Source organism: Gigantopelta aegis, chromosome 15 (assembly GCF_016097555.1).
Source record: "Gigantopelta aegis isolate Gae_Host chromosome 15, Gae_host_genome, whole genome shotgun sequence".
In the NCBI taxonomy this organism is placed as follows: Eukaryota; Metazoa; Mollusca; class Gastropoda; order Neomphalida; family Peltospiridae; genus Gigantopelta; species Gigantopelta aegis.
In genome coordinates this window covers 809083-824603 of record NC_054713.1, presented here as the reverse complement: position 1 = coordinate 824603, position 15521 = coordinate 809083, and the positions used below count along the sequence as shown (strand labels likewise).

Here is a 15521-nt window from a genome sequence, read left to right as displayed (position 1 = left end):
CATCGCTGTAGCTGCTAGATCGTGAAAAGTGGGGGTACATTGTATATAAACCATCGCTGTAGCTGCTAGATCGTGAAAAGTGGGGGTACATTGTATATAAACCATCGCTGTAGCTGCTAGATCGTGAAAAGTGGGGGGTACATTGTATATAAACCATCGCTGTAGCTGCTGGATCATGAAAAGTGTGGGGGGTACATTGTATATAAACCATCGCTGCAGCTACTAGATCATGAAAAATGGGGGGTACATTGTATATAAACCATCGCTGTAGCTGCTAGATCGTGAAAAGTGGGGTGGGTACATTGTATATAAACCATCGCTGTAGCTGCTGAATCATGAAAAGTGTGGGGGGGGGTACATTGTATATAAACTATCGCTGCAGCTGCTGGATCATGAAAAGTGGGGGGGGTACATTGTATATAAACCATCGCTGCAGCTACTAGATCATGAAAAGTGGGGGGTACATTGTATATAAACCATCGCTGCAATTGCTGGATCATGAAAAGTGGGGGTACATTGCATATAAACCATCGATGTGTGTGTGTGGGGGGGGGGGGGTACATTGTATGTAAACTATCGCTGCAGCTATTGGATCATAAAAAGTGAGGGTACATACTCCCCTAGCCCCCCACAGCCCCCCCCCCCCTCCTATGCCATCGCTAGTATGATATCTCTGACCCTATTACTGGTCTTAACCAGCCCCAATTAATGTTGTAACAGATTACGAGAGAGTTACTCGGCACAGATGGCACGAACTGAACGTCTGTTTCACTGTTAGCGTTCGCTTTAAACCGCTCCATTGATTCATCGCCTACTTGCATCACCCGTCACAACTCTATCACACGGCTTGCGCGGGAAATTAAACTGGTTTCATTCACAGCGAGAATACATTTATTGATAAATTATCAACGCGAAAACCTTTTCTTTGACATAATTTTTTTACCAAAATAACCAACTGTTTTATTATTATTATTATTATTATTATTATTATTATTAAACCTTTTTTTCTTGTTTGTCTTGCAGATGGAGTAGCGCCCCCTGGCAATCTGACTGCTCTGGCAATCCGCGCGAACTCGGCCACTCTCGGCTGGATAGTCTACGGCGATGGGCGCCGAATACTGCGCTTCGAAATAACGTACGATCTCGTCGACTCGCCTATCGGCAAGTTCCGTGTCACTCGAGCGATTGATGGTTACCGGAGATACTACAAGCTCAGCGGCCTGTTCGCCGGACAGACCTACCGAGTCTTCATGGTTTCGCTGGATATATCAGGCACCACGAGCAACATCAGCAACGAACTCAAGTTCACTACAGAACCAAGTAAGACGCAACCTTTGTTTAGTCAGGACGGCCGCGTTTTAGCCAGGCCGGAGATAAATTTATAATTATTCTTGTGGGAGGTTACGCACAACTTTTGTTTATAAATATATGTCTGTTATACTGAGATTAAGTTGGGGGTTTCCCCATTTATCTTATATAAGTTAGTTTGAGAGGGATTTCATTTTATTTCTTGGATTCATTCCCATTTTAAAGATATTTTGGTTTATATATATATATATATATATATTTATTTATACTTACACATTGCCGTGAAAACAGGAAATATGAGAGGTGGTAATTCAGCTGTCGCTTAACAACCACCACCACCACCCCTAACCACCCCAACCACCCCAACCACCCCCACCCCACCCCCGCGCCTATCTCTTGCAAAGAGGACGTTCGAGCAGTTTTTATGAGTGTTGTCTGCAAACGGGTGGCTGTTTAACGAAGTGGTCTTTGTAGACAGGTGTTTATAATTGGTATCCTTTATAAACAAGTGGTTGTTATACAATGTATTCTGTATAGACAGGTAGTTGTTATACAGGGCTGTCTGTATAGACAGGCGGTTGGTATGCAAGATGTTTAAGAATAGGTTGTTATATAAGATGGTCTTTATAGGCAGATAGTTGTTTATGTAAAATACATAATATAAATGGATTACACTGGAGTTATATAACAGTGGCGTAGGAAGGTGCCAAAAAGTGGGGCACACTTTTATATTTACACTTTTACACTATTATAAAGCAAAGCAAAATATTTGAAAAGTGCCCCCCCCCCCCCCCGTTGCCCCGTATCCAACGAGTGTGTACACGTGCCCAATTAAGACGATTTAGACGATGACGTTGCGTTAAAACGCATCCGACGTAAGGACGTCGTGCATGTAAACCGTTCTCCCGCAGACGATTACGAAAAGTTTGCCCACTGATTCGGTTATTATGAAGCCCAGGTGTGTTAGCAGCAGTAGCAGTGGCAGTTTGGAATCGATTGCGCAAATGCGTGTTCATGATATAGCGGTCTTGACCACGCGTTGTAACACGCGGACGTCCACGACGTGGCAAGTCGTTGGTGCTTCCTGTCGTTCGAAATCTTACGCGAAGATTTCGCATCGCTCGACTAGAACTCCCAACATGCCTTGCAACGTCTTCTGTCGACATGCCAGCATCAAGCATGCCAATCGCCCGTTCGCGTAAATTATTGGGTATTCTTGGCATACTAAAAATGCTACAATGTAAAAAACGTTAATTTGTTTACAAATTGTGAAGGTTTTCGTTCACTTGACAACAATGTCAGTAAGACAAGTAAAACAAATTGACCGAATACTACACGGGACATGTCGAACCATGCATGCACGTGCAAATTGAATTTCACGTTGTCGACGATTAACAGTGCAAAAATAATCGATAAAATTCATGAATCCTGATAATACAGCTCAAGGCTAATACTACCTATATAATTTCATTACACAATGAATTCTTTAACACAACAAATACTATATGTACAAATCGGAAGTTTCTTTTTTTGTTCAGTATATATATATATATATATACCCACATCGTAAACATGAAGAAAAAGTACTCGTTTGTATACAAATTTGTAAAAGACATTTTCCATGTAATGTTTTGAACAACTTGTAACCTGTACTTAAGAGTTCTGGCATTTGTATTTTAAGACGTATTTCCTATTTTTACATTTTCACGTTTCTGTGTGGGTTGAGAATCACAACATTTGTGTTGTCTAAAATGTACACACACACACACACACACACACACACACACACACACACACACACACACACACACACACACACCTAGACATGAATTAAGCACCCGTTACATGTGGATCTAACACCAGCCAGTTGGAGCTCATGCCCACCAATCAAAACCTTACTTGCAGAATCCTGCCAGTGATTTAAAAATAATTTGAAAACATTCCGAATTATCCTGAGGGTATACGATATGTTTCATGTGAATTACGAATGCCTTATTTAGACCAGTAGAACTAATTTTAATCGGATTGCTAACAACACTGCGTAGTCCCCAATGTCCAGGTAACATTTCGTCTGTACATAATAATTTAAATATTGACCAATCACACTTCGCGTTTTATAACGTTATTTGGGAGCATACAAATTCTAAAAATATCGGGCGAGTCTATTTTAGTGGCCGCAGTACAGCGAACCATACCAATACGTACGGGGTGGGTTATCAGTCTTCAATTTTACATTAAAAATTATTTATTTATTTATAATAAAAAAAACCTAACTAAATCAGTCTTCAGTTTTACATTACAAATTATTTATTTTATAAAATAAAACATGTTTTAAGGCATTCGTAATTCACACGAAACATTATGTACAGACGAAATGTTACCTGGACATTGGGGACTACGCAGTGTTGTTAGCAATCCGATTAAAATTAGTTCTACTGGTCTAAATAAGGCATTCGTAATTCACATGAAACATATCGTATACCCTCAGGATAATTCGGAATGTGTTCAAATTATTTTTAAATCACTGGCAGGATTCTGCAAGTAAGGTTTTGATTGGTGGACATGAGCTCCAACTGGCTGGTGTTAGATCCACATGTAATAGTGGAGCTAATTTTAATTAGATTGGTGACAAAAGTTTGTGTTTGGTATTGGGAGTGTTTATATATCCTGTATCTACTGTATGTTTACCGAGATAGCATGAATAAATTACTTATAAATAAATGAGAAGCACCACAGTGTGATTCCTGCTCCATGGTTAATTACCATACATGTCTTTGTATATTTACGGTTTATGTCATTTCCCTTAGAATACATTAAATATAGATGTAACGACAGTTACATTAAAACTGAAAATAGAGCTAATTGGTTGATTTGACTTAGTTGATCGAAAGGTAGCTCCTTGCTGGAACCTTTTGGGATTGGGTAGAGTGAGCCGGCATTCTGTTGTCCGACTTTATCTGGTTGCGAGTGAAAGTGCGTATTACAGAGCCAGTTTTCTTTCGTCTGGCTCCCCATGGAACGTAGTGCACTTTCCCGTGCATAGTTATAGGTTATATATAGTATGCTTATGAAGATCTAATGATATATAACATATATTGTATTATAAAATATAATTCATAGCACTGGGAAACGGAATGTGTAGGAGTAAATTCAGAATACAGAATAACAAAGTAATTCTACGAGTTGGGGGGGGGGGGGGATCCTTTGAAACTAAGTGCTTAAATTAGAGATAAATCAATGATCTGCAATTACAAATGTATCATCGCGAGTCCGTGTCATCGTTCCATTCTGTTTTTTATTAGTCACGTGATCGGCCGAATAACAATGACGCATTTTGTGCTGGCTCCATCTGCAATTGTTGTGTCCGCATGGGCGATAACTTATCTATTGTCTAATAAACGTTTCGTGAATTATTTAGCAATTGCGTTAAGTAATAAAGCGCGCGAAAGCTGCAACCTCGCTCTGTTATAGAGGCTGCGAGGCAGTTAACGGTGTAGGGAATGTCTTCGTTGTCAGGCGGACACAGTTTATTGATTAAATGCATATTCATTGATTGTCTTTATGCTAAAGCGTCGTGTCCAAGCTGTTCCTACCAATTATACTGTTTTAAATACTTGTATACACAGTGAACCGGATATTGAAATGTGTGTTTGTCCTCCCTCCTTCCTTCTGTCTGTCTGTCGTCTTGACTGTCTCTCTCTCTCTCTCTCTATGTATGTCTCTCTGTCTCTCTCTCTCTCTCTCTCTCTCTCTCTCTCTCTCTCTCTCTCTCTCTCTCTCTCTCTCTCTCTCTCTCTCTCTCTCTCTCTCTCTCTCTCATACATATAAACATACATATATATGTATTTGTTTTTGTATATATTTTGTATTACGCACAATATCTATCTATATCTATCTATTTATCGGACGCTCTACCACTGGGCTACGTCGCAGTGCGGAACAGCAGACTCGTAGAGAGACCATGTATCTGGATTGGGGGGAAGCGGGGTGAGGATGAGCCTAAAGCTACGGACCTGAACAGTTAATGAAGCCCAGTGACCTGACCGACAGTAATTTAATGTTAACATTTATGTTGTGGGGGTTTTCTTCCACACAGTTATTTAATTTGTCTTATCCAACGACACCGATAATAACTTGTGACTATCTGTGATCGGGTTTACGACCTCGGTTTCGTCATACAGAAGGCAGATGGCCTAGCCACTACACTATCACGGCCTTTGCCCTATCTTCCTCGAGTGAGTGATCTAACCACTACACTATCACGGCCTTTGCCCTATCTTCCTCGAGTGAGTGATCTAACCACTACACTATCGCGTCTTTGCCCTACCTTCCTCGGAGTGGATGATCTAACCATTACACTATCGCGGCCTTTGTCCTACCTTCCTCGAGTTAGTGATCTAACCACGACACTATAGCTGCCTTTGCCCTACCTTCCTCGAGTGAGTGATCTAACCACTACACTATCGCAGCCTTTGTCCTACCTTCCTCGGAGTAAGTGATCTAACCACGACACTATAGCGGCCTTTGCCCTACCTTCCTCGAGTGAGTGCTCTAACCACTACACTGTCACGGTCTTTGTCCTACCTTCCTCGGGAGTGAGTGATCTAACCACGACACTATCACGGTCTTTGTCCTACCTTCCTCGGGAGTGAGTGATCTAACCACTACACTATCACGGTCTTTGCCCTACCTTCCTCGAAGTGAGTGATCTAACCACTACACTATCGCGGCCTTTGTCCTACCTTCCTCGAGTGAATGATCTAACCTGTACACTATCACGGCCTTTGTCCTACCTTCCTCGAGTGAATGATCTAACCACTACACTATCACGGTCTTTGCCCTACCTTCCTCGAGTGAGTGATCTAACCACTACACTATTGCGGCCTTTGCCCTACCTTCCTCGTAGTGAATGATCTAACCACTACACTATCACTGCCTTTGCCCTACCTTCCTCGAGTTAGTGATCTAACCTGTACATTATCACGGCCTTTGCCCTACCTTCCTCGTAGTGAATGATCTAACCACTACACTATCACTGCCTTTGCCCTACCTTCCTCGTAGTGAATGATCTAACCACTACACTATCACTGCCTTTGCCCTACCTTCCTTGGAGTGAGTGATCTAACCACTACACTATCACTGCCTTTGCCCTACCTTCCTTGGAGTGAGTGATCTAACCACCACACTATCACTGCCTTTGCCCTACCTTCCTCGAGTTAGTGATCTAACCACTACACTATCGCGGCCTTTGCCCTACCTTCCTCGAGTTAGTGATCTAACCACTACACTATCGCGGCCTTTGCCCTACTTTCCTCGAGTTAGTGATCTAACCACTACACTATCGCGGCCTTTGCCCTACCTTCCTCGAGTTAGTGATCTAACCTGTACACTATCGCGGTTGGTCGATAAGTCATTAATTTACGACAACCAAAGGCGTCCTCTTTATTAATTACACGTAAGAGGAAGTTCGATTAGGATCGTTAATGACCCGGCTAAACGCGACGTAAAGCTCCAGCTATAGTTTTTATTGGTCACGTGCTTTTTTTATCTTCTTTTTTTTAGCATTGTTTTGTTTGCTTTATTCTTACCTGGTTCTTTGGTAGCTGTATATTTTTTATATGGTAAATGTCACATACGTCTCCACTGGTGTAGCCTGGATTTTAGATTGAGGGTGGGGGAGAGAGAGTCTCTGTGACACTAATAGTATTGAAGACGAATTTCACTTGATTTTGTAACGTCCATTCTATTCTGATCTGCGTGCTACATATTATATTAAAAGGTATTGCTGGAAAACAACTTCTGCATTTAAACTGATTACACTTTTAAGTCTTCAAAATGTAACTCAATCACGCAATTTTGGAAGATATTTGATCCAATCTACTAAACGTTAGGAGCTTGCTAATTAATTCTAAAGTGTGTCCATCCTGATATTGTTAATCACTTTTCTATTTATTCCTAACCTACAAGTATTACTACATCTTTACTGATTAGTATAGACGTAATACCATGTTACATGTATGTCGCTGGTTTGTCGGTATTTAGTTAATTTAGTATGTAAAACTATGTTTATGCCTATGAGCAACTGCTTTGGCAAATAAATGAATTGAATTGAATTATATGGTAAATGTCAAATACGTCATCATTGGCGTAGCCAGGATGTTAGATTTCGGGATGGGGAGGGGTGGTGGGCAACCTACACTGTATGTATGATTTTATAAAATGTATTTTTAATACAGTAAAAAAGAGCGTTAGTTAGGGTTTGGCTTCGTTTTGTTTGAGTTTGTTGTTTTTGTTTTTGGGGGATGAGTTTGGGGGCATCTTTCTTTCTTTTCTTTTCTTCCTCGGTCTTTACTTTTGGGAAGTTTCACTTCGTGTTAAATATCCTTTCAATCTAGCATGGCACTAAATATTTTGTTCATACTGTCATTGTGATTTCGTGTTATTTTTAAAATCTGTTTTAAATTGTTTTTTTAATTTGACTTTACTTTGAAGCAATTCATTGTTTACTTCTTGTTTAACATTCTTTAATCTCCCATGGTAACAATTATCAGGTTTGTGTTTCCCCTAGCAACTCGTGTGTCTTCAGTTTATAGCGAGTAATCACTGAAACCTGTCTAAATCGGACCCACAACAAACCGGACAACCTGTCAAAACCGTTCAAGTGTCTCGTTCTCGAATTTTCTCTCAATTCTAAAAGACGACCTTCTAAACACCGGATCGTGTTTAAATTGGTTTCTAATATTAGGTCCTCAACGAAGGGTGGAACGTAGCCCAGTGGTAAAGCGCCCATTTGGTGCACGGTCGGTCTAGGATCGATGATCGTATGTGGGGTCATTGGGATATTTCTTGTTCTAACCAGTCTACCAAGACTGGAATATCAAAGACCGTGGTATGTGCTGTCCAGTCTGTGTGATAATGCATATAAAAGATATCTTTCTATTAATGGAAAAATATAGCGGGTTTCTTGTTAGACTATACGTCAAAATTACCAAATGTTTGACATCCAATGTCTGATGATTAATAAATCAATGTCCTCTAGTGGTGTCGTTAAACAAACCAGACTTTAACTACGAATTGTTTTCGGCACGTTTAATTGTATATTGGCGATTAGTATGATCAGTCTAGTGCAGACGCCTCGCGTACGTACAGAGAGTCTGGTAAAACACATCAGATCAGTCTAGTGCAGTCGTGTACGTACTGAGAGTCTGGTAAAACACATCAGATCAGTCTAGTACAGTCGTGTACGTACTGAGAGTCTGGTAAAACACACCAGATCAATCGTGTACGTACTGAGAGCCTGGTAAAACATCAGATCAGTCTAGTGCAGTCGTGTCGTGTACGTACTGAGAGTCTGGTAAAACACATCAGATCAGTCTTATACAGTCGTGTCGTGTACGTACTGAGAGTCTGGTAAAACACATCAGATCAGTCTAGTGCGGTCGTGTACGTACTGAAAGTCTGCTAAAACACATCAGATCAGTCTAGTACAGTCGTGTACGTACTGAGAGTCACATCCGATCAGTCTAGTGCAGTCGTGTACGTACGGAGAGTCTGGTAAAACACATCAGATCAGTCTAGTGCAGTCGTGTACGTACTGAGAGTCTGGTAAAACACATCAGATCAGTCTAGTGCAGCCGTGTACGTACTAAGAGTCTGGTAAAACACATCAGATCAGTCTAGTACAGTCGTGTACGTACTGAGAGCCTGGTAACACACATCAGATCAGTCTAGTGCAGTCGTGTCGAGTACGTACTGAGAGTCTGGTGAAACACATCAGATCAGTCTTGTACAGTAGTGTACGTACTGAGAGTCTGGTAAAACACACCAGACCAGTCTAGTACAGTCGTGTACGTACTGAGAGTCTGGTAAAACACATCAGATCAGTCTAGTACAGTCGTGTACGTACTGAGAGTCTGGTAAAATGCATCAGATCAGTCTAGTACAGTCGTGTACGTACTGAGAGTCTGGTAAAACACATCAGATCAGACTAGTACAGTCGTGTACGTACTGAGAGCCTGGTAAAACACATCAGATCAGTCTAGTACAGTCGTGTACGTACTGAGAGCCTGGTAAAACACATCAGATCAGTCTAGTGCACTCGTGTAGTGTACGTACTGAGAGCCTGGTAAAACACATCAGATCAATCTAGTACAGTCGTGTACGTACTGAGAGCCTGGTAAAACACATCAGATCAGTCTAGTGCACTCGTGTCGAGTACGTACTGAGAGTCTGGTAGAACACATCAGATCAGCCTAGTACAGTCGTGTACGTACTGAGAGCCTGGTAAAACACATCAGATCAGTCTAGTGCAGTCGTGTCGTGTACGTACTGAGAGTCTGGCAAAACACATCAGATCAGTCTAGTGCAGTCGTGTCGAGTACGTACTGAGAGTCTGGCAAAACACATCAGATCAGTCTAGTACAGTCGTGTTCGTACTGAGAGCCTGGTAAAACACATCAGATCAGTCTAGTACAGTCGTGTACGTACTGAGAGCCTGATAAAACACATCCGATCAGTCTAGTGCACTCGTGTCGTGTACGTACTGAGAAACTGGTAAAACACATCAGATCAGTCTAGTGCAGTCGTGTACGTACTGAGAGCCTGGTAAAACACATCAGATCAGTCTAGTGCACTCGTGTCGTGTACGTACTGAGAATCTGGTAAAACACATCAGATCAGTCTAGTACAGTCGTGTACGTACTGAGAGAGTGGTAAAACGCTTCAGATCAGTCTAGTACAGTCGTGTACGTACTGAGAGTCTGGTAAAACACATCAGATCAGTCTAGTACAGTCGTGTACGTACTGAGAGCCTGGTAAAACACATCAGATCAGTCTAGTGCACTTGTGTCGTGTAAGTACTGAGAGTCTGGTAAAACACATCAGATCAGTCTAGTACAGTCGTGTACGTACTGAGAGCCTGGTAAAACACATCAGATCAGTCTAGTGCAGTCGTGTTGTGTACGTACTGAGTCTGGCAAAACACATCAGATCAGTCTAGTACAATCGTGTTCGTACTGAGACCCTGGTAAAACACATCAGATCAGTCTAGTGCACTCGTGTCGTGTACGTACTGAGAGCCTGGTAAAACACATCAGATCAATCTAGTACAGTCGTATACGTACTGAGAGCCTGGTAAAACACATCATATCAGTCTAGTGCACTCGTGTCGTGTACGTACTGAGAGCCTGGTAACACACATCAGATCAGTCTAGTGCAGTCGTGTCGTGTACGTACTGAGAGTCTTGTGAAACACATCAGATCAGTCTTGTACAGTAGTGTACGTACTGAGAGTCTGGTAAAACACACCAGACCAGTCTAGTACAGTCGTGTACGTACTGAGAGTCTGGTAAAACACATCAGATCAGTCTAGTACAGTCGTGTACGTACTGAGAGTCTGGTAAAATGCATCAGATCAGTCTAGTACAGTCGTGTACGTACTGAGAGTCTGGTAAAACACATCAGATCAGACTAGTACAGTCGTGTACGTACTGAGAGCCTGGTAAAACACATCAGATCAGTCTAGTACAGTCGTGTACGTACTGAGAGCCTGGTAAAACACATCAGATCAGTCTAGTGCACTCGTGTAGTGTACGTACTGAGAGCCTGGTAAAACACATCAGATCAATCTAGTACAGTCGTGTACGTACTGAGAGCCTGGTAAAACACATCAGATCAGTCTAGTGCACTCGTGTCGAGTACGTACTGAGAGTCTGGTAAAACACATCAGATCAGCCTAGTACAGTCGTGTACGTACTGAGAGCCTGGTAAAACACATCAGATCAGTCTAGTGCAGTCGTGTCGTGTACGAACTGAGTCTGGCAAAACACATCAGATCAGTCTAGTACAGTCGTGTTCGTACTGAGAGCCTGGTAAAACACATCAGATCAGTCTAGTACAGTCGTGTACGTACTGAGAGCCTGGTAAAACACATCAGATCAGTCTAGTGCACTCGTGTCGTGTACGTACTGAGAATCTGGTAAAACACATCAGATCAGTCTAGTACAGTCGTGTACGTACTGAGAGAGTGGTAAAACGCTTCAGATCAGTCTAGTACAGTCGTGTACGTACTGAGAGTCTGGTAAAACACATCAGATCAGTCTAGTACAGTCGTGTACGTACTGAGAGCCTGGTAAAACACATCAGATCAGTCTAGTGCACTTGTGTCGTGTACGTACTGAGAGCCTGGTAAAACACATCAGATCAATCTAGTACAGTCGTATACGTACTGAGAGCCTGGTAAAACACATCATATCTGTCTAGTGCACTCGTGTCGTGTACGTACTGAGAGTCTGGTAAAACACATCAGATCAGTATAGTACAGTCGTGTACGTACTAAGAGTCTGGTAAAACGCTTCAGATCAGTCTAGTACAGTCGTGTACGTACAGAGAGCCTGGTAAAACACATCACATCAGTCTAGTGCAGTCGTATCGTGTACGTACTGAGCGTCTGTTAAAACACATCAGATCAGTCTTGTACAGTCGTGTACGTACTGAGAGTCTGGTAAAACACATCAGATCAGTCTAGTACAGTTGCGTACGTACAGAGAGCCTAGTAAAACACATCAGATCAGTGCAGTACAGTCGCGTACGTACAGAGAGTCTAGTAAAATACATCAGATCAGTCTAGTGCAGTCTTGTACGTACAGAGAGTCTGGTAAAACACATCAGATCAGTCTAGTACAGTTGCGTACGTACAGAGAGCCTAGTAAAACACATCAGATCAGTCCAGTACAGTTGCGTACGTACAGAGAGCCTAGTAAAACACATCAGATCAGTCCAGTACAGTCGCGTAAGTACAGAGAGTCTAGTAAAATACATCAGATCAGTCCAGTACAGGCGCGTACGTACAGAGAGTGGTAAAACACATCAGATCAGTCTAAGGCATTCGTGTACGTACTGAGAGTCTGGTAAAACACATTAGATCAGTCTAGTACAGTCGTATACGTAATGAGAGTCTGGTAAAACACATCAGAACAGTCTAGTGCAGTCGTGTCGTGTACGTACTGAGAGCCTGGTAAAACACATCAGATCAGTCTAGTACAGTCGTCTACGTACTGAGAGCCTGGTAAAACACATCAGATCAGTCTAGTACAGTCGTGTACGTACTGAGAGCCTGGTAAAACACATCAGATCAGGCTAGTACAGTCGTGTACGTACTGAGGGCCTGGTAAAACACATCAGATCAGTCTAGTACAGTCGTATCGTGTACGTACTGAAAGCCTGGTAAAACACATCAGATCAGTCTAGTGCAGTCGTGTACGTACTGAGAGCCTGGTAAAACACATCAGATCAGTCTAGTACAGTCGTGTACGTACTGAGAGCCTGGTAAAACACATCAGATCAGTCTAGTACAGTCGTGTACGTACTGAGAGCCTGGTAAAACACATCAGATCAGTCTAGTGCAGTCGCGTCGTGTACGTACTGAGTCTGGTAAAACACATCAGATCGCATCAATAATGAATACCTCGATGACACTAAGCCTGTAGCGTGAGTCAATCTCGCGCTTTCAATCCGCCGTCCTTCGATTCGCCACACAGATATGAAACCTGAATTTGGCGAATGTGTTTTAGTAATACTTACTATCAGGCATATTACTATTACTATGCCCCACCCATCCATAATTCTCAATCAAAAATATTATTGCTAGTAAATCTTAAGGCAGAGATTAATTTTACTTCTAGAAGGAAATGTTTTATTTAACGACGCACTCAACACATTTTATTTACGGTTATATGGCGTCAGATTTAATTCTAGAATGCAGGAAATTGCATTTCAGTACATCTAGTTTTCAAAATGTTACGGGGGAGCATACCCCCGAACCCCCTACAAACTTTGCTTTGCGCCCTCCATCTCAGTTACCCCCCCCCCCCCCCCCTCCCCCAATGTCTACTTCCGTCGTGCCTGACTTAAATCGCCAAAACGTTCATTCGAAAAACTGCGTTCTCTTTGTTGTTCTAACGCCATTGTTTTGTTTTTGGATAATTTATTTTAAAATTGGTAACAGATTTTCTAACCAAATTCGTGAAATTGATGATAATGTTTTTAGTGTCCAGCTTTAAACTTTGAACGACATGTAATACTGCATAGAACGAAGTTTTAATTAATTAATTATTTCTTATTTTTTATTTGTTGTCCTTTTTTATATTATGTATAATGACATATAGAAGAGTTAATAAACGTTTTTTTATTTCTGTTCAGAACATTTTAAAAACGTACAATTTAACAACTGGAATTTTAATGAACACCAGTTTTGTTTGCAACAGAATATTGAGAATCTTTATAATTGTAATGCAGTTTTACTCAAATTTATTATTAAGAGAGTTTTAGAACAATATGGCAAAAACTCTCAATATGAGGTTTAAACTGTGGCACGGACAGTTACTTCTAGAAGACTGTTTGGTTACAACACAACTCAGGTGGTGCTCAACTCATCTGTAGGTGTATATATTGTCTTCTAGTTTTGAAAGAAATAAAATAAAATAAATGGCGACGTCATTTTCGCAAGTGAAGAAGATACTTCACAATATCTGTTTGCTAACGGAAATTCACGATCTCATGAGGTTTTTCAGGCCGTAGTAACTGTTTGTTTTGTGCATCAGTGAAAGAAGCTATCCCCTAAAAAAAAGAGTTGTCGTTGTGAGTTTATAAAAGCCAAAATGCTGCAGTTATCGGCACCAAGAAAATCTAGGTTATCTAAACTATCTTGATGTTTTTCTCACCTCTCATTCATTGAAATATATCTTGAAAGTATTTGCTTAATTCAATCCTCCTCCTGCAAAATGAGAGTCTAGTGTTTCCAAAGAGATAAAGAATTCATAGATTTGTATTTTTTTTAAATTCATTCTTTCTTACCGTACTGTTTTTTAATCAACTGTCGTTCCTGGTATAACCGTATTTGCTAGTCAGCTCGTGGAATTCTGAAAATTCACGGCTATGGAGGGGAGGGGGGGGGGGGGGGGTGGCGCTTGACATCACAATACGTCTTTGCTTCTGGTGTAGAAGAAAGTACATCTGAATGACGCCAAGGGGTTTCGGTCCCATAACCCACGCTAAGTGGGGCGGGGCGTAGCTCAGTGTAACCCACGCTAAGTGGGGCGGGGCCTAGCTCAGTGTAACCCACGCTACGTGGGGCGGGGCCTAGCTCAGTGTAGCCCACGCTAAGTGGGGCTGGGCCTAGCTCAGTGTAACCCACGCTAAGTGGGCGGGGCGTAGCTCAGTGTAACCCACGCTAAGTGGGGCTGGGCGTAGCTCAGTGTAACCCACGCTAAGTGGGGCTGGGCGTAGCTCAGTGTAACCCACGCTAAGTGGGGCGAGGCGTAGCTCAGTGTAACCCACGCTAAGTGGGGCGGGGCCTAGCTCAGTGTAACCCACGCTAAGTGGGGCTGGGCCTAGCTCAGTGTAACCCACGCTAAGTGGGCGGGGCGTAGCTCAGTGTAACCCACGCTAAGTGGGGCTGGGCGTAGCTCAGTGTAACCCACGCTAAGTGGGGCTGGGCGTAGCTCAGTGTAACCCACGCTAAGTGGGGCTGGGCGTAGCTCAGTGTAACCCACGCTAAGTGGGGCGAGGCGTAGCTCAGTGTAACCCACGCTAAGTGGGGCGGGGCGTAGCTCAGTGTAGCCCACGCTAAGTGGGGCGGGGCGTAGCTCAGTGTAACCCACGCTAAGTGGGGCGGGGCGTAGCTCAGTGTAACCCACGCTAAGTGGGGCGGGGCGTAGCTCAGTGGTAAACCGATACCCTGATGCGCGATCGGCCTAGGATCGAACCCCGTTGGAGTGCCCATTGGGCGATGTCACGTTTCAGTCAGTGCACCCTAACTGGTATACCAAAGTCCGCGGTATGTGCTATCCTGTCTGTGGGATGGTGCATTTATATGATCCCTTGCTACTAAAGGAAAAATGTAGAGGGTTTCCTCTCGAAGACTATATGTCAAAATTACCAAATGTTTGACATCCAGTAGCCAGTGATTAATAAATGTATGTGCTCTAGTGGTGTCGTTATACAAACCAAACTAACTGTATGACGCAGGGCTGTAACTAGTGTGTGTGTGTGTGTGTGTGTAACACCTCGTATCAATCACTCTACTGATGGTAAAAAGTCTCATGACAAAAACAAATGTCTTTTAGCTTAATTACGAATAACCGCCACAGGAAACTGTGATTTGGAAATGTCAAACGTATTATTATAGTACGCGACAAGAGGAACTGCTCAGTGAA

General features: G+C 42.4%; 1 protein-coding gene across 1 annotated transcript in view; it reads left to right on the top strand.

Annotated features, from left to right (window-relative positions):
* The window catches only part of LOC121390252, a 137312-nt gene that overhangs the window by 64424 nt on the left and 57367 nt on the right, over positions 1-15521 (top strand). Inside the window, exon 2 of the mRNA XM_041522036.1 lies at positions 1024-1320. Coding sequence (XP_041377970.1) covers positions 1024-1320 — 297 coding nt within the window. The remainder of the gene's footprint in view (positions 1-1023; positions 1321-15521) is intronic.